Source organism: Physella acuta, unplaced genomic scaffold (genome assembly GCF_028476545.2).
Source record: "Physella acuta isolate Inbredline_101_S28 unplaced genomic scaffold, ASM2847654v3 ptg001091l, whole genome shotgun sequence".
Taxonomy (NCBI): domain Eukaryota; kingdom Metazoa; phylum Mollusca; class Gastropoda; family Physidae; genus Physella; species Physella acuta.
Window position 1 is genome coordinate 1 of NW_026732608.1, and position 26,502 is coordinate 26,502.

The 26,502-nt window shown below is 41.0% G+C and overlaps 1 protein-coding gene across 1 annotated transcript; it reads left to right on the forward strand.

Moving 5' to 3' along the window:
- Positions 1-4,914: 4,914 nt before the first annotated feature.
- Positions 4,915-23,107, forward strand: LOC131955667 (leucine-rich repeats and immunoglobulin-like domains protein 3). Its single transcript, XM_059319867.1, has 16 exons — positions 4,915-4,947; positions 5,288-5,295; positions 6,235-6,378; positions 14,524-14,745; positions 15,261-15,424; positions 15,733-15,875; positions 15,992-16,166; positions 16,705-16,986; positions 17,123-17,256; positions 17,379-17,513; positions 17,702-17,888; positions 18,060-18,167; positions 18,463-18,627; positions 18,736-19,791; positions 19,901-19,981; positions 20,181-23,107. The coding sequence occupies exons 1-16, from the start codon at positions 4,915-4,917 to the stop codon at positions 20,372-20,374; spliced, it is 3,231 nt and encodes a 1,076-aa protein (XP_059175850.1). The 3' UTR covers positions 20,375-23,107.
- The last annotated feature ends 3,395 nt before the right edge of the window (positions 23,108-26,502 follow it).

The window sequence follows — 26,502 nt, forward strand, 5'->3', positions numbered from 1 at the left end:
TTCAGTGTTTAAACCCTCAACTACATTTTTTTAAATTAAATTTTGTTTTTTCTATTTTGAAGGTAAAAATATAGCCAATTAATAATTTGGCGTTTTAAAGGCAAAATTTTAGCTAAGAAAAACCCATCATCAAGCCAATCTTAACGTAAAAATAATTTACTAATTAATTGCATTAATTTATTTAATGATTGAATTAAAAATGCAAGAATTATCGCTTCTATAATCTGTATTTCCCCTCCTCTCCTCCAAAAAAAAAACTTCCACCAAACGCTATTTTATCGGGTACCCTCTCTTATTTAGGTAACACACGAGTATGAGTTTCCCGCTAGAAGCAACATCTCTCTTATCTAGCAGTAGCTCCTATCCCCCAATACGTTTTTTAAGCTGTTGAATATGGGCAATTTAACACCTGGCTGAGCGGCCAGGCGCCAAGAGATGCCAGGGTTTTGTTTTTCAATTTGTATAAGCCAAAAACGTGTCGAGCAATTACTGCTGGTATTGTGCCTCCTAATTTGCCTGATTAACTGGAAAAATTAGTCGGGGTTTCGTTGCAAGGCAGAAGCCATTTTGGTCTGAATAATAATGCGATATGCTCTGTGGAGGAGTGGGGGAGGCTGTAGAAGATGGTCTGGGAGATGGGGGTGGGTGGTAAATAGCGTCAATGAAAACCATATCCACGCGTATAGCATTCACCAAACTAAATGTTACGCTGTCATGTATATAAGGCTAGTCACTATAACAATGTGTAGTTTCCGACCCAAGCATACAACAACAGGGATATATGATGGGTGAGAATATACAAGCTAAACATTCTTTTGTCAGTTTATTTTAAAACTTCTGTAACATTGTGTTTCGAGACAGTTTTGTCTGTTGTTTTTTTTTCTGCTCCACGACTTAGATGCTGCACACAATGGCCTTATAAAGTTTGACTACACGGTCTTTGGGACCGTATCTAGTCTTGGCTGTAGTTGTTGTCCACAGTTCAACTGGTGTCCGTTGATTTATTCGTGTTGAGTTGGTCTATACCGACTGGGTGTATTTGATGAAAATAAAATCACATACCCCGCCTGCCACTACGGACCCTAAAATTGTAATGCTGTTTCTTTATCAAAGCCAAATAGCGAGATATTTTTTTTTAATGTAACATGTCGTCTCCACCCCGTCCCTCCCTCCCATCTCTGTGCATTTCTTTCACCCTTGCGCCAGTCGAGTTGTCATTCATTTGGGCAGGCTTACAGCGGGCCAGGTGAATCCATCCACTTGATAAGTCTGACTAGGCTTCTTAAGATGGACAAATTCCGCTATTGTATAGGAGGCGCCAGACTTGAGTTATCGCTCGTTTGGGCCCCTGGGGCGACAGATTTCAAGCTATTGAAGCAGGAGGGGCGGGGGGCGCCAGGGCTTGACACAGACGACTTTGAACGCAACCAAAACAATAATTTCTTTTTAATTGTTCAGTCCCGGTGGTTTTTATTTCATTTTTTTTCTAAGTAGCTTTTTTTTTTTTAAATTATTTCTCTCTCTCCACTGGAGCGAAAGAAGGGAAGTGAACAAGATGTTAGAGGCATTGAAAAATTCTTTTTGCAGGCTGTTGTATGTAGTCCTTACGCTATGGGTATAGGATTGAATTAATTAATGATGTGTGTATATATATATATATATATATATATATATATATATATATATATATATATATATATATATATATATATATATATATATATATATATATGGGGATGGTCAATACAATTGTCCAGGGACCCACTAATGGAATATGTGCAGGACGGGTACTTCGAGTATTGTCTCCGAGCATTAGTTTATATCAACAGTTATCTGATGAGAATGGTAGCTGAGGGAATTGGTTCCAGTCGCTGGTACTATCCGATGGATGGACTTTGCGTGACTTTGCAACTCCTGCTTTTCAAAACTCGTCAATGGTTCGTCAATAGAAAACAACCCAAAATGTTTATACTGCTCTGTTTTAAGTCGTGGGTTTGCACGATTTTAGCTGGTGGCAATACACGGGGGAGGGGGGGGGGGATAATTTGACGAAAATACTTGTTGAACGTGGAGAATGTATATTGAAACAGAGCAACATAAGAAAAAAAAAGAGTGCACGAAGAGGCTATTGACGATGGTTGAATTCGCTTGGCTTGCCAACACTCCTCCCGGTCCCACCCTTCTATTCAGCTCTCCTCTCAGCCGATAGTCTTGAAAATCTTTCAAGTTTTTTCGATTGATATCGGATGTTATGAATGAGGGCCGGATGCCACGGTTCATGAAAATCACAATTCAGAGATTTGGTAGTGGGGGAGGGGGGTAAGAACCGAAGGGAAGAAAGAGTAGATTAATGATCCATATATTTCTTTCATCCTCCCTCCTACATATAACCAGGTCCACATACTGTCCGATGTTGTGAAAAATTATTTACATACTTAGGAAAAGGGCCTAATACAAATGGATTGTTGAGCACCGTAAAATCAGATTTATTTTAAAATGTTTAATGATCGTGTGTGATTAGCGTGTCGTAGTAATTGGAATGTTTAGATGACCACAAGTTTTCTTCACAGACTTTTAAACATACTTTTTTTTTCACTGTGGATTCTGATGAATAAGATATTTAAAAAATTCTTCATAGTTTATTATGATGAATGTGATATGCCTTTTTATTTTCAAAAAGTTTTTTTTTTTTTTAAATAGGTCTTTTTTTTATATTCTGAATTGATCCATTTTTATGTACTTTTATTTTAAATGGACAAGGGAGGTAAAAGGTAGGGTAGATTCGATAAAGGGAGAGAAGCGAGAAGATGGGTAGTATAGCTAGTATGTGTTTGATAAGGAGAAATGCCCGCGTGAAATGTCAGCTACCAGTGGTGCACAACCTGTCTGCCCCGTGTTATTTTCTTCCATAGCTTCTTCCCAGTTCACTTTTCCCCCCTCCATCCACCGCAGGGCCAATAACTCCCTCCAAAAAAAAAAATACTGTTTTAATAACCTACTTTCGTTTTTTCCAGACTGAGGGCGGTAATGGCTTTACCTGTGGTTGGTCAGTTGTTCACGTCGCGGGCAAACATGCCGGCTAGAGATGTTCATGTTCTCATCAATGGGTTATCTGTGTGCAAACATGCCACTGGTCTAGTTGGACGTGACCCTCTTGGCTGTCAGCCTCGTTATTCGGGTCCCCCTTATCGTTATTGCCTCGCTGTTTTGGTCCTTCCTATGGCTATAATAATGTGGATATTTTCAAACAACACCCATTACCAATAGCGTTATTTTGTTCAATGTCGTTATGTAGTTTACCGTACCTCCTGTAGCTTGAGTTGACCAATCCTCAGCTTCATATCGCTTCTACACATGTGAACATGTGAACACACCCCCCCCCCTCCTCCCCCTCCAATAAAGCCCCAGTCCCCGTATTGGCCACCGGGGTCAAAACGTGGATCCATTAAAGAGAGCCCCGCAAGTAAATAAGGTCAGATCTGACACTAAGTGACGTAACGGTACGCTATCAATGAGCGCTGATTAAAACAATTGGTCGGCCCTGCAGCGCCGACACCCGTTTGTAATTGCTCAGGACACAACAGGATGTGCCATAGAAATGGTGTGGGAGGGGGGGGGGGTGCGATCAGTTGTTGCTTTGCTTTCCGCCGAAGCTCTGATAACTTACACAATCTTGTTTACAAGATTAACTCCCCTTTTTTCTTTCACCATCATACAGGTTTAAACTAATCACCCTCCTATTTAAAAAAAAAAATTCTCAACATCTTCACATGCATATTATCTGCGGTGTGAGTTTCCTGTTCCCGTGGAAATATCTGCAGGAGTTTAGCCAGACTGTGTGTGTGTGTGTGTGTGTTCACACCTTGAAATATACACGGTTATTATTTTCACATACGGCATGCATGTGCACGCATACTGCTCACCCAGTAGCTCGAGGATCTGCGTTATTCTGGTGATGAGTGCAGTGTTATGCTCACATCCGTACAACCTATGTGCGCGCATGGTTAGTTATATATATATATATATATATATATATATATATATATATATATATATATATATATATATATATATATATATATTTACGTGTATGATGTATTTACGTGTATGATGTATGTATGCATACATTCCTGTGCAGGTGGAGTTTAGATCTTGTTCTATGTTTTACAAATGCATATTGAAGTTATTACTTGAAAAAAGAAACCCGCTGTAAAGTAGGGGTGGGGCACCCTCGCCCACACCGTGAAAGGATTTTTAAAAAACGAGTAGGCAGTGGGGAGAGAAGCAGCGCGGAGGAAATGATGTTTTTATACGAGGACGCCGAGATCATTAGTGAGTGCTTCGATGTTTTGAGAGTTTTGAGCTCGAGTGCCGATATCCAAACAGCTGTGAAGAATCTTCCAGCCGAGCTCTTTATGTCTTTGCCTCGTCTGACTCCCATCCTGCTCCTCTTTCTTTGAGGTGGCTCCCCGTATTTATAGACACGGGAGTCGGAAAGTTCGATTCTTAACGCCACTTATACTTGAACGATTTTGTTTGGCCAGTGTGGAGATAAATTAAAAGCTTAAAGAAATTTGATTTGAAAACAAATTTTTATTAAAGATCTTGAGTGATATAGTGAAGTTATTTTTTTAGTACTTTGCAATGATTAAAAAAAATTTCTTTAAGATTTTTTGGTGGTGGTGTGGTTTTTTTTTGGTGGTGGTGTGGATTTTTTAGTTGTGGGTGGCCAGATGGTCTGTGAAGGCAAACATCAGCCTGACCGCACTAACACACACACACACGTGCTGGTACTAACAGGCAGACTGACGAGTGTAAATCAACGTTCGGGGCGTGGGGAGAGTGGGGGGGGGGGGGGGGGTAAATAAGGCAACACCTGGGCAAATTAAAGGCGCTCGCTTATCGGTGAGCTAAATGGTTAAATCAGGTGCGTGGATCCCAGACTTGGTAAGTAGGTGTATCGCTGTCTCCTGGGGTATGGAATAAAGGGGGGGGGGGGACCCCGATGTTGGGTAGTAGTAGGGGTATCTATGTCTTGTGGGGGGGGGGGGGTGATGTGTCACGCGTATACACGTTTTATCATCTAAATATTTTTTAATATAATTTAGTCTCTCAACGTTTGCAGTGTGTAAAGAAACGAGTTGTATGTATGGCTTGGAGGTTTATACAAATACTCCCCCCCCCCCCTCCACTCTTTCTACTGTGGCTAGGAGGTTTATACAAATACCCCCACCCCCCTCTTTTTTCACTCCCCTACCCCCGCTTGTTTCAACTCTGTTATTAACAGATGATAGGGTAAGTGGCATCGATTCCATGGAGCGGCAGTGGAGAGGGAACACGAGAGGATGGGTAATGAACAGCGAGCCGTGCACGAGGAGATATCCTGCGCGAGTTTTAATTAATGGCTCAATCACGTAATGAAAGAATGGCGAAACGATGAGAGGTGATTTAACAGGGAGATGATGGGGCGTTTTAAAGGAGGAAAGTGAGGGGTGGGGGTAAGGGGTGGGAGGGGGGTGAGTTGAAAATAGATGCCGATGTGCGAGGTAAGCGAGACCAAACGTTTAGGGCGAGCGTGAACTTTCCTAGGCGTCTGTTTATTTACTCTAGGTGAGGAGGCCAGCCAGCGCACGTGTGTTGGGTGGAGGGGGAGGGGGGGATAAACAACGCCGGGAGCCGCCATTTCTGATACATGACATATTGAATGGTTTTCCTAGCTGAACTTTCTTGGTCAGCTTCAATTGGATCAGGCTTGTGTTCTGGTTTACTGAGATTTATGTATTACTGAGTCTAATCTGAACTTCTCACCCACCCCCCTTCCCACCCCCAAATAGACACCCCCACCCCCTCTCAATAGTTTCCTAGCTCAACGTTTTTGGTCAGCTTCAATTGGTTCAGGCTTGTGTTCTAGTTTTCTGTATTACTGAGTCCAATCTGAATTCCCCCCCCCCCCCCCAATTGAAAGTTTGAGGGGGGGGGGGGTGCAAATGAAAAGTTCGAGGGGGTGCAAATCGAAAGTTTGTCCCCGGGCGCCGGGAAGGGTCGCTACGCCTCTGCCCCTCACCCCCAATCCCCCAAATATACGTATATGTGTGTGTTACTGTGTCAAATCTGTACTCATCATCCCCCCTCAATATAGCCCCTCCTCCCCACTCCAGTATAACCCCCCCCCCCCCCAACCCAGTGAAGAGAGATATGTTTTATACTGACGTGAACTCTTGTTTGAATCCCCAGCTATCTGACAGGGAACCTGCTGACCGCCATCACGGAGAGCAACTTGGCCCACCTGACCTCGCTCAGCGTGCTGGTGCTGGACCACAACCTGATCGCCCGCATTGATGATGGGGCTTTTGGACAGCTGGCCGACCTGACCACGCTGTGAGTAGCACCCTTGTCACGTGACCCCCCAACTCTTACAACTGGTGTAGTGCAATTTTTCTAGTTGTCTCCCTTGGGGATTGTCACTGTTCTAATGGGGAAATTTTTGGATTTTTTTTTTTACGCACTATAGTAAACATAGCTAACTCTTCAAATCATTTTAAAAAGAAAACAAGTTTAGTACTATGGGTAGGATGGAGGTTCGTATAAGAATGTTGAAGTATGTATAAACACACACACACACACAGTGAAAAACACATAGGCCTACACGGTGATAAGGGTTTCTTTCATACTTTTTTCTCCGGGTGAGGGGCGAGCAGTGGTAAAAGTATATATTTTCTATATACATTCTATTTCGTTCCCTCCCCCTCCTGCCTAAAAGAAACATAGACGGTGATATAGACCCACACACGGTGGTACCGACACCTTGTGTTTCTCTTGTCCCGAGTCACCTGGGGGCGAGAGGTTCTATAGACCCAGGGGACGGGCGAGAGGTTCTATAGACCCAGGGGACGGGCGAGAGGTTGTATAGACCCAGGGGACGGGTGAGACAGCTCGCTTCGACCTCTAGCAGAACACCACCTGATATCGTTTGCTTTCCAACCGCGGCGTTTAATCCCACGTTAATCCATTTGCCTATCGGTGTGCAACTCTATACTCTTTGTTTTAACACGCGTCAAGGATCCTGTAGATTCACGAGAGGGTGAGGGAGGGGGGTAGGCTGGAAGACTTGAGTTAAATTTAACATGCAAACGACGTCACCTTTGAGGGAGAGAGGACACACGACAATACAGGAAGTGACATGAAGGGGGGAGGGGGGCGTTGTTAGGACCTGCCCTGTAGTCCAGGGAAGATTACTCTTGTTTGGCCAGCTTTGGGGAAACCGTGCCTCGCGAGGGGGGTCGGAAAATCACGATGGACTTTAGAGCGAACGGCTAGTGAAGTGTGAAAGGGACGTGAGGTTTTTTTTTTTTCTCTCTGTGTTGTTCGTTTCTTGCACAGCCAAGCAGGGGTTTATTATTTATCTGTTCAATTCGGCTTGCCCGTGTGATATTGTCGTGTAAATAACGCGAGGGGTTGGGGCGATGGCAGGGGAGGGATACACCTGTGTTTATCAACATCCGTGTTTAAATATTGGCTCGTGTAACACGTGCGGTAACGTCACCTAACACACAGGGGGAGTTCGGGAGGGGGGGGGGGGTGAAAACAGAATAGCATTTTTTGCTATCAACACATGCACACGGGTTTTATTGGTCAAACATTTGGCCGTTGGTCAATTAGCAACGTTTTCCCTAGTGGTCGAATGGTCACAGGTTACATCGTGGTCGGTCAGTTTGTGATTTTTACCCCTGGTGACCCAGTTGTAACTTGATTCCCCGCCGTAAATACCTTTACTTTTCCACCATCGATACCTTTATCTCACTATCACAGATACAGTTACCTCCCTACTGTAGATACCCATACCTCTCTACCACAGATACCCGTACATCCATACTGTAGATACCTTAACCTCCCTACTGTAGATACCTTAACCTCCCCACCATAGATACCTTAACCTCCCTACTGTAGATACCTTAACCTCCCTACTCTAGATACCTTAACCTCCCTACTATAGATACCTTAACCTCCCTACTGTAGATACCTTAACCTCCCTACCATAGATACCTTAACCTCCCCACCCTAGATACCTTAACCTCCCCACCCTAGATACCTTAACCTCCCCACCATAGATACCTTAACCTCCCCACCATAGATCCCTAAACCTCCCTACTTTAGATCCCTTAACCCCCCCCCTCCCAATGAGCTCAGCTACACAAATACCTGTGTCACCCCACCACTCCAGTTAACGAGTGACACCGCAGCCACCGGCGCCCGATACCTTCCCTACCACAGCACAACCCTATGTACACTTTTTCATTGACTTGCCAATTAAATGTTTCTAATACTTATAAAGTGGAGGACTTTTCGTTTGCTTTAGATAATTACTCCTTCTTTTAAAACGAGCTGAATTCTTCGGCCACCGAGCTAGTTAATTGAGTTTTGTACCACAGAATTTGATTTGACACATCGAGGTGTCATTGTTTACATACCAGTCTTGCCTGGATTCTAGTTTGGAAGTTTACAACACCCAACCCACACCCTACACAGTTTTGAACGTAGTCGGTCCTGTTAAGTCTGCGCGAGTGGATTATCTGGGTGTAAATCTGCCAATCTTCGCACGACTACTCGTGCGTGACCTGGGCCTCCACCATAAAACTTTGTATGGGTAAAGCCGCTTTTTCAACAAATTAAAAAAAACCAGAAATCTTTCTTAAATCTAAGTCATCTTGGGTATTCGTCCTCATCAAAATGATTAATGGGGTGCGGTATGATGCATTAAAATGTAGGCCCTTGTTAAAAGTGGGAGGGGGGGGGCACTTAAAGATCTGCTTGTTGGAGCTTATTGTTCGTCATCGACATCGACATTTTCCTTTTTGCTATTGTCGGCGTTGGAAGAATCCCGCGCGGTTTGATTTGACCAGATAACACATACGTCCATTTGATCGTGTTGCTGGTTAAAAAAAAAAGGGAGAAAGTCAGTACAAAGTAAACAGCGAGCCCCTTTTCTTTGTATTCGCTCTACCCGTTCACTGCCGGGGTAGGAGGCTAGTGTGTGTCACCCACATTCAAATGTGACCGGAGATTAGAGCGCTGATGACGACATTTTTTTTTATTGCTTTGAATAGTGCCTATGGTTAACCGTATGGAAGAATTGCTTCCCTTGGTTGTGGAGGGTGGGATAGACCACGGGTTGGAGGATGGTTAAAAAAAACATTTCGTGTGTGTCGATACTGATTAAAATGCGCGCATTCAAAAACGGTCACATCAGTTTTTCAAGATAACATGTAAATGTTTTTCAACGATTTACAGGTGGTTGTTGTGAGTTTCTTTCCCTGATGTATAGTTTAACTCTGTCGAGTTCTTACAATAAGTTCATCACGTGGCTATGTTCTAGCCAATCAAGAAGGGATAGATTTTTTTTCCTTCAAGAACGCCGTGTATAGCTATTGAGTGACATGATTTTAATACCCTTGTCCTTTCTTTATCTTTCTGCCCCAAGAGGGAAAGAGAGAGAGAAGAAAAAAAAAAAACCGGCAAAGCTGTAGAATTTTAAGACCATGCTGTCGCAAGCAAATAAGGACCCAAACACGAAGGTGTGAAACGCCGTTCTTTATCGCTGTTACCTCCCTTCCTTAACCCACCCACCTGCGTTATGTCCCCTTACGTAGACTTGTTTCAACAACCGCTCTTCCCTCCCTTCCCCCTGCCCCAGCTCAACACGTACGCTATGTTTAACGTGCACTCCACCCGTAACACACTTTACCGGCTATGGGCCAAGTAACTAACACTTGTTACTGTGGGCCAAGTAACTAACACTTGTTACTGTGGGCCAAGTAACTAACACTTGTTACTGTGGGCCAAGTAACTAACACTTGTTACTGTGGGCCAAGTAACTAACACTTGTTACTATGGACCAAGTAACTAACACTTGTTACTATGGGCCAAGTAACTAACACTTGTCACTATGGGCCAAGTAACTAACACTTGTTACTATGGGCCAAGTAACTAACACTTGTCACTATGGGCCAAGTAACTAACACTTGTCACTATGGGCCAAGTAACTAACACTTGTCACTATGGGCCAAGTAACTAACACTTGTCACTATGGGCCAAGTAACTAACACTTGTCACTCAAGTAACTAACTCTTGTTACTGTGGGCCAAGTAACTAACACTTGTTACTATGGGCCAAGTAACTAACACTTGTTACTATGGGCCAAGTCACTACCACTTGTTACTATGGGCCAAGTAACTAGCACTTGTCACTATGGGCCAAATAAAAAACACTGCCTATGGACCAAGTAACTATTACAGCCTACGGGCCCATCATTTCTCTGAAGAACTTTCTAAACCTGGATCTTTACTAGAACCTCCCTGACTGAGATCTTGGAAGAATTGACTGATTGTTTACCTAACGGTCTCGTGTCAAACGAGTGTATCTTACTCATTAGCATTTTGCCATCTTTAAATTAGCATTTAATGTGTGCACTGCAAACATGCCCGCGCCCCCTCCCACCCTCCAAGTAAGGGGCGTAACACGTGTTGCACAAAAAAATGTTGCGGTAACGTTGGAGGGATGTATTAAAGGGGCAACAAATGGAGGGTTTATGTATGCCACAAACCCGAGACACACCAGCTTGATGGCTCACCACAACCTTCAGTTTGTTGTTGGCTGTAGACCACACGGGGAGTCCACAGGTGGAGGCGCTCAAACACTCGGACTGACAACCACAGGGACGGACAACCACTCGGACTGGCAACCACAGGGACTGGCACCCACTCGGACTAACAACCACAGGGACGGACAACCACTCGGACGGTCAACCAGTAAGACAGCCAACCACTCGGCCTGTCCGCTGACTGATTTGGAGCGGGTTTATACTTTGATGTGAACCGTGCCTATGTTTACTGGGAGCCCACCCATGAGTTGATCAATTGTAAACGTGTCTTTAAATGCCGTCTGCGCCAACATTCGTCTTTAAATGTGAGGTTCAGGGAGATTGAATGCATGGGTATTTGCTGACGTGTATCTTGGTCTAGTCCTAACACACATGACAACACATCTATAGCATAGCCCTAGCACACATGACAACACATCTGCAGCACAGCCCTAGTACACATGACAACACATCTATAGCATAGCCCTAGTACACATGACAACACATCTATAGCATAGCCCTAGTACACATGACAACACATCTATAGCATAGCCCTAGTACACATGACAACACAGCCCTAGCACACATGACAACACATCTATAGCATAGCCCTAGTACACATGACAACACATCTATAGCATAGCCCTAGTACACATGACAACACATCTATAGCATAGCCCTAGTACACATGACAACACATCTATAGCATAGCCCTAGTACACATGACAACACATCTATAGCATAGCCCTAGCACACATGACAACACATCTATAGCATAGCCCTAGCACACATGACAACACATCTATAACACAGCCCTAGCACACATGACAACACATCTTTAGCATAGCCCTAGCACACATGACAACACATCTTTAGCATAGCCCTAGCACACATGACAACACATCTATAGCATAGCCCTAGTACACATGACAACACATCTTTAGCATAGCCCTAGCACACTTGACAACACATCTATAGTACAGCCCTAGCACACATGACAACACATCTATAGCACAGCCCTAACACACATGACAACACATCTATAGCATAGCCCTAGCACACTTGACAACACATCTATAGTACAGCCCTAGCACACATGACAACACATCTATAGTACAGCCCTAGCACACATGACAACACATCTATAGCACAGCCCTAACACACATGACAACACATCTATAGCATAGCCCTAGCACACTTGACAACACATCTATAGTACAGCCCTAGCACACATGACAACACATCTATAGTACAGCCCTAGCACACATGACAACACATCTATAGTACAGCCCTAGCACACATGACAACACATCTATAGTACAGCCCTAGCACACATGACAACACATCTATAGCATAGCCCTAGCACACTTGACAACACATCTATAGCATATCCCTAACACACATGACAACACATCTATAGCATAGCCCTAGCACACTTGACAACACATCTATAGCACAGCCCTAGCACACTTGACAACACATCTATGCCACAATTCCAGGTACCATTGTCTAGATTAGTCTCCCATCGCAACAGTTCCTTGTATAGCTCGTCTTTTGATCCAAGTTCCAGTACAAATGTTGGTAGACACTCCATCTGTTGGCCCAGTCAAACATTAGACTAATGAAACATTTGGGGTGGGACCACCCACAGATGCTGTAACGTAGTTGTACCTCGTATTGTATATCTAGTATTGAAGACCTTTTACCTGTTTCTCTGGTTAATCGTATTGTTTTATGTAGTCCATGTAAAGCTAGACCTCCCTGATAAACACAGTGTATCACATCATTGGATCTAGCCTGGGAGAACTAAGCAAAGACACACACACTCTAACAGACGGTCTTAACCGTTGGTCATACATTGTGTGTGTGTGTCTTGTCAGTTTAATTGGCGGTTTAACCGTTAGTCATACACTGCGTGTCTTGTCAGCATAATGGACGGTTTAACCGTTGGTCTTATAGTGTGTGTGTCTTGTCAGCTTAATGAACGGTTTAACCGTTAGCCTTACAGTGTGTGTGTGTGTCTTGTCATCTTAATGGACGGTTTAGCCGTGAAGCCGAAACTTTTGATACCGTCCGTCTTTAGCTCGACGCTTTCATCTTATCAGTCAACGCTATCATTAACGATGACTAGTTGGGGAACAGACGCCCAGGCACTGTGCAGGCAGCTAGGGAAATAAATAACAAATATACTAAACAGATGGACGGCAAGACGTGAATGGGCTTTCGTTTTTTTTTTAAAGGCTAACCCGGCAACCTGCATAACACATGTCACACGCGGGGAAGGGCTTAATTTGTTGGGGCTTGATTAATTCAAGATTTCTGGCTGGCTAAATTATGTTCTCCTTGATGCTCGTACCAACATGCACGGGGTAGCATGATTCAGCTACAGCATTTTCAGCTCTCGGCTGCTGGGTGGGGTGTGTGTGTTTCAATACTTACTCGCATATGCGGTTCATTTTCATTCATTATCACTATAGGTTGTATGTATGTATGTATGTATGTATGTATGTATGTATGTATGTATGTATGTATGTATGTATGTATGTATGTATGTATGTGTGTGTGTGTATATATATATATATATATATATATATATATATATGTGTGTGTATATATATATATATATATATATATATATATATATATATATATATATATATATATATATATATATATATATATATATATATATATATATATATATATATATTACACACTGCTGGCATTTGAGCAAGCCCCCTCACAAGTGTCCCCCAGGATGGAATGGGGCGTGTATTTTAGGAAACAATCGTGGAAAGAGTGGGTTAATTTGGAACCAAAAGGGCAATACAGAGACAGTGCAAAGGCAACCCGATCGATTCGTTTGGCTGTCGAAATGGAAGAGAATCTGGCTTTCATCTTCTCTCTATTTATTTAAACAGTGCATCTCTTGTGATTGCTCTCCCCTTGTCCCGATATCATTTTTCCCCCCATTTACTTATCTCACCTTGTGAAATTTGTTTCTGCCACTTACCGTTTTCTTCTCTACTAGCTGTAATCATGAGGAGGGGGGAGGGGTAGAGAGAAGTCTGAACATAAATAAAGATACTTCGGTAATTTTTAAATTGAGTATGTCAGGAAGAGAAGAAGAAGAAAAAAACGTTTTTCTTAATTAATCATTAGCATTGCAGATTTTAATTTTGTTTATAAAAATTAATTAAAAATAATGTAGCATCTGGACAGGTTTCAAAATAGAAAGAGAAGAAAAAAATGTTGAGATAAAACTTGATGAGTGGAATATAGATATAGCTAGATATGGGTGCTGGTGAGAGCATAACTGGCTAATGGAAAATAAAGCCCAGTCCAGATGGTAGGGTCTGGTGCTTGTTGCACTTCACTCCACCAGGATGTTATTATTTCTGGGGAATAAAAATTTGGGCGGCGCACCTGACCAGGTGTCAAGTTTTAGCTTGGTGCTCTGTAGAGGAGGGTTGGGGGATACAGCTTGATACCACTCTAATATGTACTCCATGTCCAGTCCACTTTAAAGCTAAAAGTTAATCTTTTAATATTTGCTTACAACATAAATAGCAGTAAATTCACTACAAGTACTTATCTTAGCTGAATGCTTTAAACTACCTAATTTTCTTGCATAAACGACTACTTTTTATAACAGGAAAATTGTTTCAAAAATTGGGTGTCTCCATATAGAGCTGGTATATCCAAAACTATCTTTTAACTGAAAAACCTGGGGGTCGACTTTATAACCAGGATATATAGTACTAATGTTTTTTACTAACCCTTACATGCACTCCCCCGACACCATTAGTTGTTTTAGTTGAAAACAGACACATTTACTGACTATCTCTAGCAACTGTGTCAATGAACATTTTATATTTGATCTCCAGAGAGATCAACTCCAACCAGCTGGGCTGGACCATGGTGGATGCCAAGATCTTCCGTGGGCTGACCAGCTTGACCAGACTGTCCCTCAAGTCCAACTCCATCCGTTCCATCGCCATGCAGGCCTTCTATGGGCTGACCAAGCTGCGCCAGCTGTACCTGGAGGACAACGACATCACCGCCATACAGGAGAACGCGTTTGAGCATCTGCGTGACCTCAGAGATTTGTGAGTCACACATGTTTTTCTTGATACAAGCACTTCATCATCTCAGTATGACTGACATTTTCCTTTAGTTTGTCACCATTATCTCAATACAACCATGTCACCTTTATGTCAATACAAATTTGTCACCATTATATCAATACAACCAGTGTGTCACCATTAACTTAATACAACCAGTGTGTCACCATTATCTCAATACAGCCATGTCACCTTTATGTCAACCAGTGTGTCACCATTAACTTAATGCAACCAGTGTGTCACCATTCTCTCAATACAACCAGTGTGTCACCATAATCTCAATACAACCTGTGTGTCACCATTCTCTCAATACAACCAGTGTGTCACCATAATCTCAATACAACCAGTGTGTCACCATAATCTCAATACAACCTGTATGTCACCATAATCTCAATACAACCAGTGTGTCACCATAAACTCAATACAACCTGTACGTCACCATTAACTCAATACAACCAACATGTCACCATTATCTCAATACAACCAACCTCCCCCTCCAGGCGTTTCAACTCTTCCAAGTTCTACTGTGACTGTGACCTCAAGTGGTTGAACCCGTGGCTCAAAATGACAGGTTTCCAGAACTCTGCTATAGGGACATGCCACCACCCCTCCACACTGAGGGATAGGCCTCTGGTCCTGGTTGATGCTGTAGACTTCAAGTGCAGTAAGTCACACTAGATATAACCTGCCTGTAGAATAGAGAACTCTTTCTAGCACAAGATGATAATCTAGGTCTACACTTCATACATTTAATAATTTTCTCATTTTCAAAAGCAAATATTTTATATCAGTAGATAAAACTTGTTCACAAGCATAAATAGTATTAAAGGGATCTTTGATTTACACACAAACAAAATCCCACTAGATTAAAGTCTGATTTTAACAAAAAAAAATTCCTTTGGATGAAAGTCTTATTCTAACAACAAAAAATTACACTAAAGTCTGATTCTACCAATGCTCCCGTCTATGCAGACAACACAGAGTTTCCCAAGCCTTACATCATAGAGAGTCCCCAGACAACCAATGCCTTTAAAGATGGTAACCTTACATTGACATGTCAGGCTGCAGTCACAGGGAACACACAGCCTAACATACAGTGGAAGAAAGACAACGTGGTAGGTAGCTCACTGTCACCACACAATATTAGAGAAGAATTATATATCTTTACACTTTAATGTCATTCCTCCTCACTTCCTTCAATCAATGCGTGTTTTGTTTGATCTGTGATCAGCTTCTAGACGAGACCTACTCCTTCATCACTGCCAGCAGTGACGGTGACACCAAGCGTTACACGTCGCACCTGGTCCTGCTGGACGTACAAGACAGCATGGCTGGACGCTATCACTGTGTTGTGTCTAATGAGTTTGGCATTGCCTCGTCCCAATGGGCCCAGATACAGGTGTATGGTAAGTCTCTCCTCTCCATGGTTTTGTGTTTATTCCTTTACTTGATAATAGCTATCCTTTTCTTTTGTCAAGTGAACTAGCATTGTGTTGAAAATGTGCATATATTATTCATATTTATATATAAGGTAAAATAAGAGTCACCATTTTAATCTTTGAACTATGAAAACATTTATACTAGTTGATCCACTTTGAGAAGTTAAATACAAGTTTATCCGTTTGAGAAGTTAAATACTGTTAGATCCAGTGAGCTAGCTGCTGTCAGTATCTTCCAGCCATGCACATCATTTAAGATAGAGAACTGTTTACTGCAAAAAAGTATAGAAAACTCTCTATCAACCAGCTAACAAACACCTTGTGTCCACAGTCTACCCTGTGTTTACACATCAATTTAGATAGAGAACTGTTTACAAAGTGTATGAAATACCAGCTAACAAACATCTTGTGTCCACAGTCTACCCTGTGTTTACACATCAGTTTAGATAGAGAACTGTTTACAAAGTGTATGAAATACCAGCTAACAAACATGTTGTGTCCACAGTCTACCCTGTGTTTACCCTCAAGCCTGAGGACGTGACGGTCAAGGCAGGGAAACCAGCTGAGCTCAAGTGTGCGGCCGCTGGTCAACCCACGCCAGAGATCTCCTGGCAGAAGGACGGTGGTGACAGCTTCCCTGCTGCCCGTGAGCGACGCATGCACGTTTACCCTAGTGACGACAGGTTCTACATCATGGCCACCAGTATAGCGGACGAGGGGGTCTACAGCTGTATGGCCAGAAATGAAGCAGGGGTCATCATCTCTAATGCCACTGTTACTGTTTTGGGTCAGTTTTATTGAATATTTTAAAAATAAAACTAAAATGTAATATTTTAAGACTAAACAACTAGTTATTTTAGTAAAGCCTGATAAGACATGTCATATCAAACTGAATGAAAAACCCTCACTTTGTATGACTACAGAAACACCAGACTTTGTCCAGCCCATGTTGAGTAAAAAGGCCACCAAGAAAGGGGAAACCACAGTGCTGCAGTGTATGGCCTCAGGGAACCCTCCCCCTAAGCTCACCTGGTTGAAGGATGATAAGGAACTTGTGGTGGGTACCCAACTACACTTGCTAGCTGATCTAGACAGACAGGATCTTGTCGGGATCATTTTTTGATGGTGTGGTCTTCTGTTGTATGATTACATGTTGTTTTTTTTTTTTTACAATTCCAGAGAACACCTCGCCATTTTGTGACAGTGGACAGTCAACTTTTGGTCATTGTTGATACCCAGTGGTCAGATGCAGGGATCTATGCATGCCGAATGTCCAACAGCTTAGGCACTGCTAAAGGAACAACTGAACTACAGGTACAACAACATGCTAGTCTTTGTAAACATTAGTAATGGTTAAATAACAAGATCTATAATTATTTCATTCATAGCAAGGTTTAAAGTTTCTAATGTTAAATATACTCCACTTGGCTACATGAAAATAGAGCAGAGGTTTCAAGCAGTTTGTAGCAGTTTAAAAACCATTTTCTCCACTCCACCCTCAGGTTTTGAGCCCATCTGGTGACGTCAGTGGCCCTGGTGGAAACACCTTTGGCCTGGATGACGAGTCAACCACCACGGGGATCATCATCATTGCCGTGGTGTGTTGTGTGGTGGGGACCTCACTCGTCTGGGTCATCATCATCTACCAGACCAGGAAACGACATGAGGGGTACAGCGCCACGCCCACAGGTACATACCATTTAGTTTCACTCTACTTCTTCAAGCTTCATCCAACCAAACATTTTTTTTTTTTTTACTTTTAATTTTAAAAGTTTCACTAGAGTAAATTCCTATTATGTGTTACTCTTGTTTTGAAATATGTTGATGACTAAGTTCCTAATTTTTGTGTTGATCTTTTAGAAGAGACCACCCTGCCTGGTGAGGTGCCCAGCTCTGGCTACATGTCCTCAGATAAAGAAGGCAGTTATTCACAAGGTCCTCTAACCATTGCTGGCTTCCATTATCAGAGTAAGATATTTACAGTTTGTTTGCCTCTACCTCCTCATTCAATAGTCTCTACAAGACAGAATAGTCTTACCTCCACCAGACATAGATAATTCCACTACCACAGACATAGATTAGTCTTAACCTCCCCACACAGGATCATCTTGACTACCCCATAAAATACAGTCTTAAGTACTCTAGACATAGCATTGTCTCAACTACTCCCAACATAGAATACTCAAGACAGTATCGTCTTACATCTATATAAATGATTGAAAAATTATATTTCCCTTGTAAACCAATGATTTCTGTTTTCTAGCAGGGGATTATCAAATGAAAGAGTCGGGCTATGAGTCATCATCTGGTCAATTCCGAGCCAACGGGTACAACCGTCCAGCTATTGTGCCCAGCGGTGTTGATGAAGATGACCACCATCCCCCTACAATGACAGCTGGTGACCGGCTGTTGTGTCAGTTAAAGCGAGGTAAGCAACAAGCACATTCACTGGTATTATGTTAATTATATCTAACCTACTTCTTGTGTCTGGTCAGGTTTTACAGTGGCCTTAAGTGTTTTTTCTCTTCCTCCCCAGCCAATTCAGTGTCCAGTCTCCAGTACGCTGCCAGTGATGGGGACACAATTGAAAGCAGACACAGCACCAGCAGTGGTCAGCACAGTGGAAGCAGTGACCCCCCCTCCAGCCATTCAGGCCACCAGAAGGTCCCAGCTAGCTACCACCAGCTGCATGTGGTCACTGACGAGTTCAAGAGAAATCCACCATCCCCGCCCCACTCCCCCGCCTCGGATGACCAGAGTGACCAGCATCACACGGGCTCCCCCGATGTGAGGTCCTTGTTTCAAACTTTTCACCCCACAAAGCCTACCAATCACAACAGGCTGTGTGGGTCCACCAGTGCGGTGCCGCAGCGCGAGGAGGGCGGAGACAGACATAGACTGTGTTGTGATTCTTGTGATAGTCGGGAGGTGGAGTCCTCGTCTTCTTTACTACGTCATCCCCACGTCGACGACTGCGCGGCTGTGGATAACAGCTCCGCATGTGGCCGTGCAGCCACGCAGCCTGAACCCCAGCATGTCTCGTCGTGCTGCCTGCGTGGTAAAGACAGTGAGGGCAGCAAGCGGAGACCAAACTGCTGTGGGGACCAAACAGGGAACAACTGCAGACACTGTGACAGCAAACACATGCCTTCTCACCCCTCATCTCATTCATCACTCACTCACCTCCCAGCAGAGATCCCTTGTAAATTGCATTGTAAATCTTGTGTAAATAGCAGCCAACATGCGCGCACCCTGTCAGACAGTCCTAGCTGCAGCCAGCACTTGGCTGTTTCTTCCTGTGATTGCTGCGACCCAGGGTCTTCTGTGCGAAGGACCAACACACCCCCCTACCCCTGCTGTTGCGAGGTGGTCAGGGACCCTTGTTACTGCCCCCACCAGCAGTGTGATAAAGAGGACAGTGCGTCTGTGTTTTGTTCAAATTGTGATAGCCACGCCCATTCTAACCACCATGTGTTACATCACAAGCCTCCGCAGCACCAGGGAGGACATGGGGGGCAGGCGGTGGGGGTCAACAGGCCACCGTGTGACCCTCGTCTTTGTTGTGGACCTACATTATCACCTGCACATTCTGGTAAGTCATAACAATCTGATTTCTGACATGGTTCTCAGTGTAAATTGTACATTTTCAGTAAAATGAGTCATTATAGTCAGTTAATTTAATAAACTTTTGTCTTGTACAGAGAGTAATAATTGTGGTTGTGAAAGTAAAGATGTAGCTGTACAGAGTTGTTCCTTTTCATGTAGCCATGTGTCCCATTCAAGTAAGTAAATTTCTTGACTAAATCATCTTGCAGATTAGTTGTCCCATAAATTCTATGAATTAATAGCGTTTAATCTTTTTTAGGCTCATAGAACTGCAGCTTCTGAAATATTTCATAATTAGTTTTTTTTAACTGTGTATTCAATTTTGTGTTTAATATATTATTAATCAGATGATTCATTATTATTTTTTGTCTTTAGAAGAGAAGAGAAATAATCCACATTCTGGAGATAAAGCTCACCAATCAAACAAAGGGAGAGCAGGCCAAAATCATAGTAGAGTATCCTCCCCTGTAAAATCATCCAATCATGTCCCTGCCAGCACCATTCCAGTCACAAGTTCTTCTTCCCACCCGCACCATCAAGGCAAAACCCCCAATGGGGAAACAGCTTAGACAATCAAGCCTCTTAATGAAATCATTTCTCTACAAATTTATTTGCATTATAGTTTATGTATACTTTATATTTGAGTCATTAGTCATGTTATACTTTTGTTATTCAGGAAACAATTTTAAATGATTAATTAGAAATATAATTTTTAGTGTGATTACAAATTCCCCTGATCAAATATTTTCTATATTTTGGCACAGAACTATTTTTCTTGAAAAAAAATGCTACAATTAGATTGTTCTATGTGTTTATTTACTAAGCCATTGTTACTATACTAGATTGTTCTATGTGTTTATTTACTGTTGTTTCATGCAAAGTTGACATACCATGTTAATGAAAAAATCTGTTGAGCACATTTAAAAAAAACAACTGATCTTGCTTTGTTTACAACCAATTGTGACCTTATTTTATATTGCCTTCTTTCTGTGGTCTTTCATTTGGGAGAATTATGATCAAATCAGCATGTTTATTCATTATGATGAATTTTGGGAGAATTAAGATCAAATCAGCATGTTGATTCATTATGATGAATTTTGGGAGAATTAAGATCAAGTCAGCATGTTGATTCATTATGATGAATTTTGGGAGAATTATGATCAAATCAGCATGTTCATTCATTATGATGAATTTGGGAAGAATTAAGATCAAATCATCCTGTTCATTCATTATGGCAAATTTAAGCTTTTTTTTTTTAAATTCTTTTAAACATAAATTTTTTGGGTTCAACTTTTCTTTGTTTCAAAGCAACTAATCATATCCAAGAGATGCTAGGTTGTGGACGTGCTTTAGGAAGTCCATTCTACTTAATCAGTTGTATCAAATGAGTTGTTTTGTATCTGTCTTCCATATTTTAAGTACTTACATTTACATTTTTTTTTTAAATCTAAAAAAATGGCAACATTTTGGTTGTAACTTTTTATACTGTTTAACTTATTTTTACTTGTTGTTTATTTGTAGAAACTTTTGTTTGTTTTTAAATTTACATATATTTATATTTCACCACAATTTACTAAGTTGTAATGAATTTTTACATTTCAATACAGTTCAGTGGGTTGTAATTGATATTTGTTTCAATACACTTAACTGGTTTGAAATAAATATTTATATTTCAATACAGTTAACTGGTTTGAAATAAATATTTATATTTCAATACAGTTAACTGGCTTGCAATAAATAGAGATCTGTTGGTAACTTGGAACAGTTAACAATATGTTGACCAAGTAAGGATTGCAAAGTTGTGACTACAATAAATTGATCTATTTGTTTAGATAAGTATCTTGCAATGACAGGAGTTGTAAGCTACTTCAGCTCATTGAGCGTGTTGCACTGAACTGATCTAATGGTCTTGGGCATCCATTGATTAAATACCTCAGTACCCTCTTTATATCACGTGTCACTTCACGGCTGTCATCAAAATATTTTGTTTCAGCATATCTTTACATCCAATTTTTTTTATCCACCAGTGTTTTGGTTCATTGCTAGGCATAATAGGTTTGGTTGGATAATAATGATTGGTCATTTTGGTGATTGATTGTTAGAATAAAAGTGATGGATCGGTTGATTGAATAAAAAGTGGTTGGTTGTTTGATTGTTTGAATAAAATGTGGTTGGTTGCTTGAAGGATTGAATAAAACATGATTGGTTGTTTGAATAAAAAGTGATTGGTTGTTTATTTTGTTATCCATTGCTGGATGACTTTGGTGTGCTAACACTACTCATTGTTTACGGGTTTCCACGGATGTTTGTATAAACTGCTGTAAGAATGTAAATATATGTCATCTGTATATGTAGGAAGAGAACAAATATTATTTTTTTCATGCCATAAGATTTTCATTTGTAAGATTTGAATCAATGCAACATTGAAGGATCAACTGTTTATACACATCACAAGTTGAGTCATGCAGCAAAATAATTAAGCATAAATTATTTCAATTTTTTTTTTAAATCTTTTTTTTTTTTTTTTTTTTTTGCTTTACCATCTGTTTTTCTATTTGTTGATCATAGAAATCCTATCCACTTTATCATGTTTTATTTTCAAGACATTTCTGTGTCTGTTTCTCTCTAAGAAATCCCTTTGTTATAATGAGCACTTACCTCACAATAATGTTAGACTTCAATTGTGCTGGGTGTTCCATAATTGATAAGAATAATATGTACTCTATTCATTAGAAATACTTTAGAATTATGTAAGTTATTTTAAAATTATTAACATGAAAAGTATGTACTGAAATCTAAAACAGTGCATTCAAGGAAAAATTATCAGGCATTATCACATTATTTACATAATTATATAGCCACGTTTTTTGTGATCTTAGTGAACATAATTTTCAAAATGAAATTTATCTTCAGTTTACGTGGAAAACTTTTCCTTGAAATGTGAACTTCGATATACCTGGTTGTGATGAATTAGTTATATGAATTGTCAAGAGAAAAGTAATGTATATATATAACATTAGGCTTGAAGAGTGTCATGCTGACATAGATCTACACCAGGTGTTCTGGTGCAGAGGTTTTCTATGGTTATTTATTTTTCCTTTTGTTATTCCCTTTTGTACATTTCTCAGTTGATTAAATATGTGAATAATGTTTGATGATAAAAGAAATAATTTATATTGAACTTTTTTTCGTATTGCTGATGTCAATATGTTCAATTTTTTTTTCTTACTGTAGTCGATCTACCCATTTTTAAAAAAAAAGAAAAATAATAAAATCTAAAAATTGAACAATTTGTTTATCCATTTTTGTTCTTTGTGTATTATGTAACCGGTTCGTCCTTGTGTAGACAATCAGCAAGTAAGAAGTAAGCATAGAAAGAAAGTGTGGTTGTGTAGGACACATCATCAGAAAGTTTGGTTGTGTAGGACACATCTGAAATGCAGATAGTAACAGCGTTAGTCAGGTGCTAAAGTGGACATCACCAGGAAAGGAAACCAAAACTGTCATGAAGATCTTTTAAGAGATAAGTGGGGAGCCTGGGTTGCCATGGATAAGAATTTTAAATCAGTTTGATAGTTTTTGTTCTATTCTCCACTGGAAGCCAAAAACAAGCATATATCATGGTTGTTGTTTGTTTGTTTTTTTAATTTGTGGATATATTTGATAAATAATACTGAAATGCATTATGTATGAGGTTAATACTCAAGGTATTTCTAAGTATGCAAACAAGGTGGTACATTTTTTATATTTGTCAGGTTTCTGTTATGGTGGCCATGTTAGTTTTTCAGCAACAGCTGAGTTATGTACTGTCCGTTTCTGACCTACACGTCCTTGGGTATCACATTACACACCCCATGTCACATTACACACCCCATGTCACATTACACACCCCATGTCACATTACACACCCCATGTCACATTACACACCCATTGTCACATTACACACCCCATGTCACATTACACACCCCATGTCACATTATACACCCCATGTCACATTACACACCCATTGTCACATTACACACCCCATGTCACATTACACACCCCATGTCACATTACACACCCCATTGTCACATGACACACCCCATGTCACATTACACACCCCATGTCACATTACACACCCCATTGTCACATGACACACCCCATGTCACATGACACACCCCATGTCACATGACACACCCCATGTCACATGACACACCCCATGTCACATGACACACCCCATGTCACATGACACACCCATTGTCACATTACACACCCCATGTCACATTACACACCCCATGTCACATTACACACTCCATGTCACATTACACACCCCATGTCACATTACACACCCCATGTCACATTACACACCCCATGTCACATTACACACCCCATGTCACATGACACCCCATGTCACATTACACACCCCATGTCACATTACACACCCGTTGTCACATGACACACCCATTGTCACATTACACACCCATTGTCACATTACACACCCCATGTCACATGACACAACCCATGTCACATGACACACCCCATGTCACATGACACACCCCATGTCACATTACACACCCATTGTCACATTACACACCCCATGTTACATTACACACCCATTGTCACATTACACACCCCATGTTACATTACACACCCCATGTCACATTACACACCCATTGTCACATTACACACCCCATGTCACATTACACACCTATTGTCACATTACACACCCCATGTCACATGACACACCCATTGTCACATTACACACCCCATGTCACATTACACACCCCATGTCACATTGCACACTCCATGTCACATTACACACCCCATGTCACATTACACACCCCATGTCACATGACACACCCATTGTCACATTACACACCCCATGTCACATTACACACCCCATGTCACATTACACACTCCATGTCACATTACACACCCCATGTCACATTACACACCCCATGTCACATTACACACCCCATGTCACATTACATACCCCATGTCACATTACACACCCCATGTCACATTACACACCCCATGTCACATTACACACCCATTGTCACATGACACACCCCATGTCACATGACACACCCCATGTCACATGACACACCCCATGTCACATTACACACCCCATGTCACATTACACACCCCATGTCACATTACACACCCCATGTCACATTACACACCCCATGTCACATGACACAACCCATTGTCACATTACACACGCCATGTCACATTACACACCCCATGTCACATTACACACCCCATGTCACATGACACACCCCATGTCACATTACACACCCGTTGTTACATTACACACCCCATGTCACATTACACACCCCATGTCACATTACATACCCCATGTCACATTACACACCCCATGTCACATGACACACCCCATGTCACATTACACACCCATTGTCACATTACACACCCCAGCAGTATGATGAAGGCCATGTGTCTGCTGGTCCCATTGCCATCACTGTAAGCCAACTATGTGACTGCCATATCTTTTAGTTCATGGAGTAAGAGTACAAGTTAAACCAGTATAAAATACTAAGGGCCGCAACTGTTGTTTCGCATTAGCTACAGTGTCAACTTGTTTTCAAAAATGGTAAGATTTGATTTCTGTATTTCAGTACAGATTGGTTGGATAAAAATGTTAGTAATGTTGGCAATTCTTCTACGGTTAAACTGCCCTAACAAGACCTGGACTACATTTAATTTTTACCAGATTTTTCTTAGGTTACTATGTGTGGACATCTGCCTATTGACTTGGCTTGTGGTCACATTTAGCATCTCAGTATTTACCTTTTTCTGATGCAACAATCTCTTTTAAACTTCCCAGCAGTCAATTTTGATAACAATGCAAGATAATCTCATTTTCATCGAATTGAATATTAAATTACTCAATAAAAATTTAAGGATCACTATACTTTTAAATAACAAAAGGGGAGATAACAAAATTAAATAGTAAGCATTGATCAGTTAGAAGATATGGTGTGCACTGATTTTATGAGAGCGGATCAATTGTTATTTGGAGTTAACATCACAAAGCAAACATTTTGGCTTAATTAATTAAAAATTAACAAAAAGGAAAGAATAAATAGTGTAGGCTACTATACATGTTTTAAAAACCTAAATTCATCTTACCTTTTTTTTATCTTTAGTTTATTAAAAAAAACTATTAAAATGTATTGATGTGATACGTTTTACTGGTATAGAGTTTTTTGCATATCTCGACGTTTTACACCTCACTGATACGGAAAAACATAATTCTGCAATCTTGCCTGTGTGTGTGTGTGTGTAAACACGATAACTTGAGTACCGTTACAGCTAGGTTGATGAAATTTCATATATAAGTATATTATCAAAATCGTAGATCCTGATCAACTTTTGAGGGATTTCCGATAACCGGAAGTGGTATTTTTTCGACTTTGAATTTTTCAAAAGCCTATAACTTGAGTACTATTTCAGATAGATAAATGAAATTTCACATGTAAGTAAAAGATCTAATTCTCTACCTTCTGTCAAATTTTGAGTAATTTCCATTGACCGGAAGTACTAATTTACGCTATTTCCGATTTCTCAAAAAACGCATGTAAATTTATAAAGTACTAATAATATCCCGCACTATTATGCACATTTTATTAGGCGTTCACTTGGTGTGCAATTCTTTTTTTTTACGAGATTCTATTCTATTATAAAAAGTTTAAGTAAT

Bases quoted from the DNA above. Each gene is read 5' to 3' on its own strand.
- LOC131955667 (XM_059319867.1), top strand. From the start codon at position 4,915: ATGGTTAAATCAGGTGCGTGGATCCCAGACTTG. The intron at 6,379-14,523 runs GTGAGTAGCACC...TTTGATCTCCAG, and splicing joins CTGGCCGACCTGACCACGCT to AGAGATCAACTCCAACCAGC. The intron at 14,746-15,260 runs GTGAGTCACACA...CTCCCCCTCCAG, and splicing joins CTGCGTGACCTCAGAGATTT to GCGTTTCAACTCTTCCAAGT.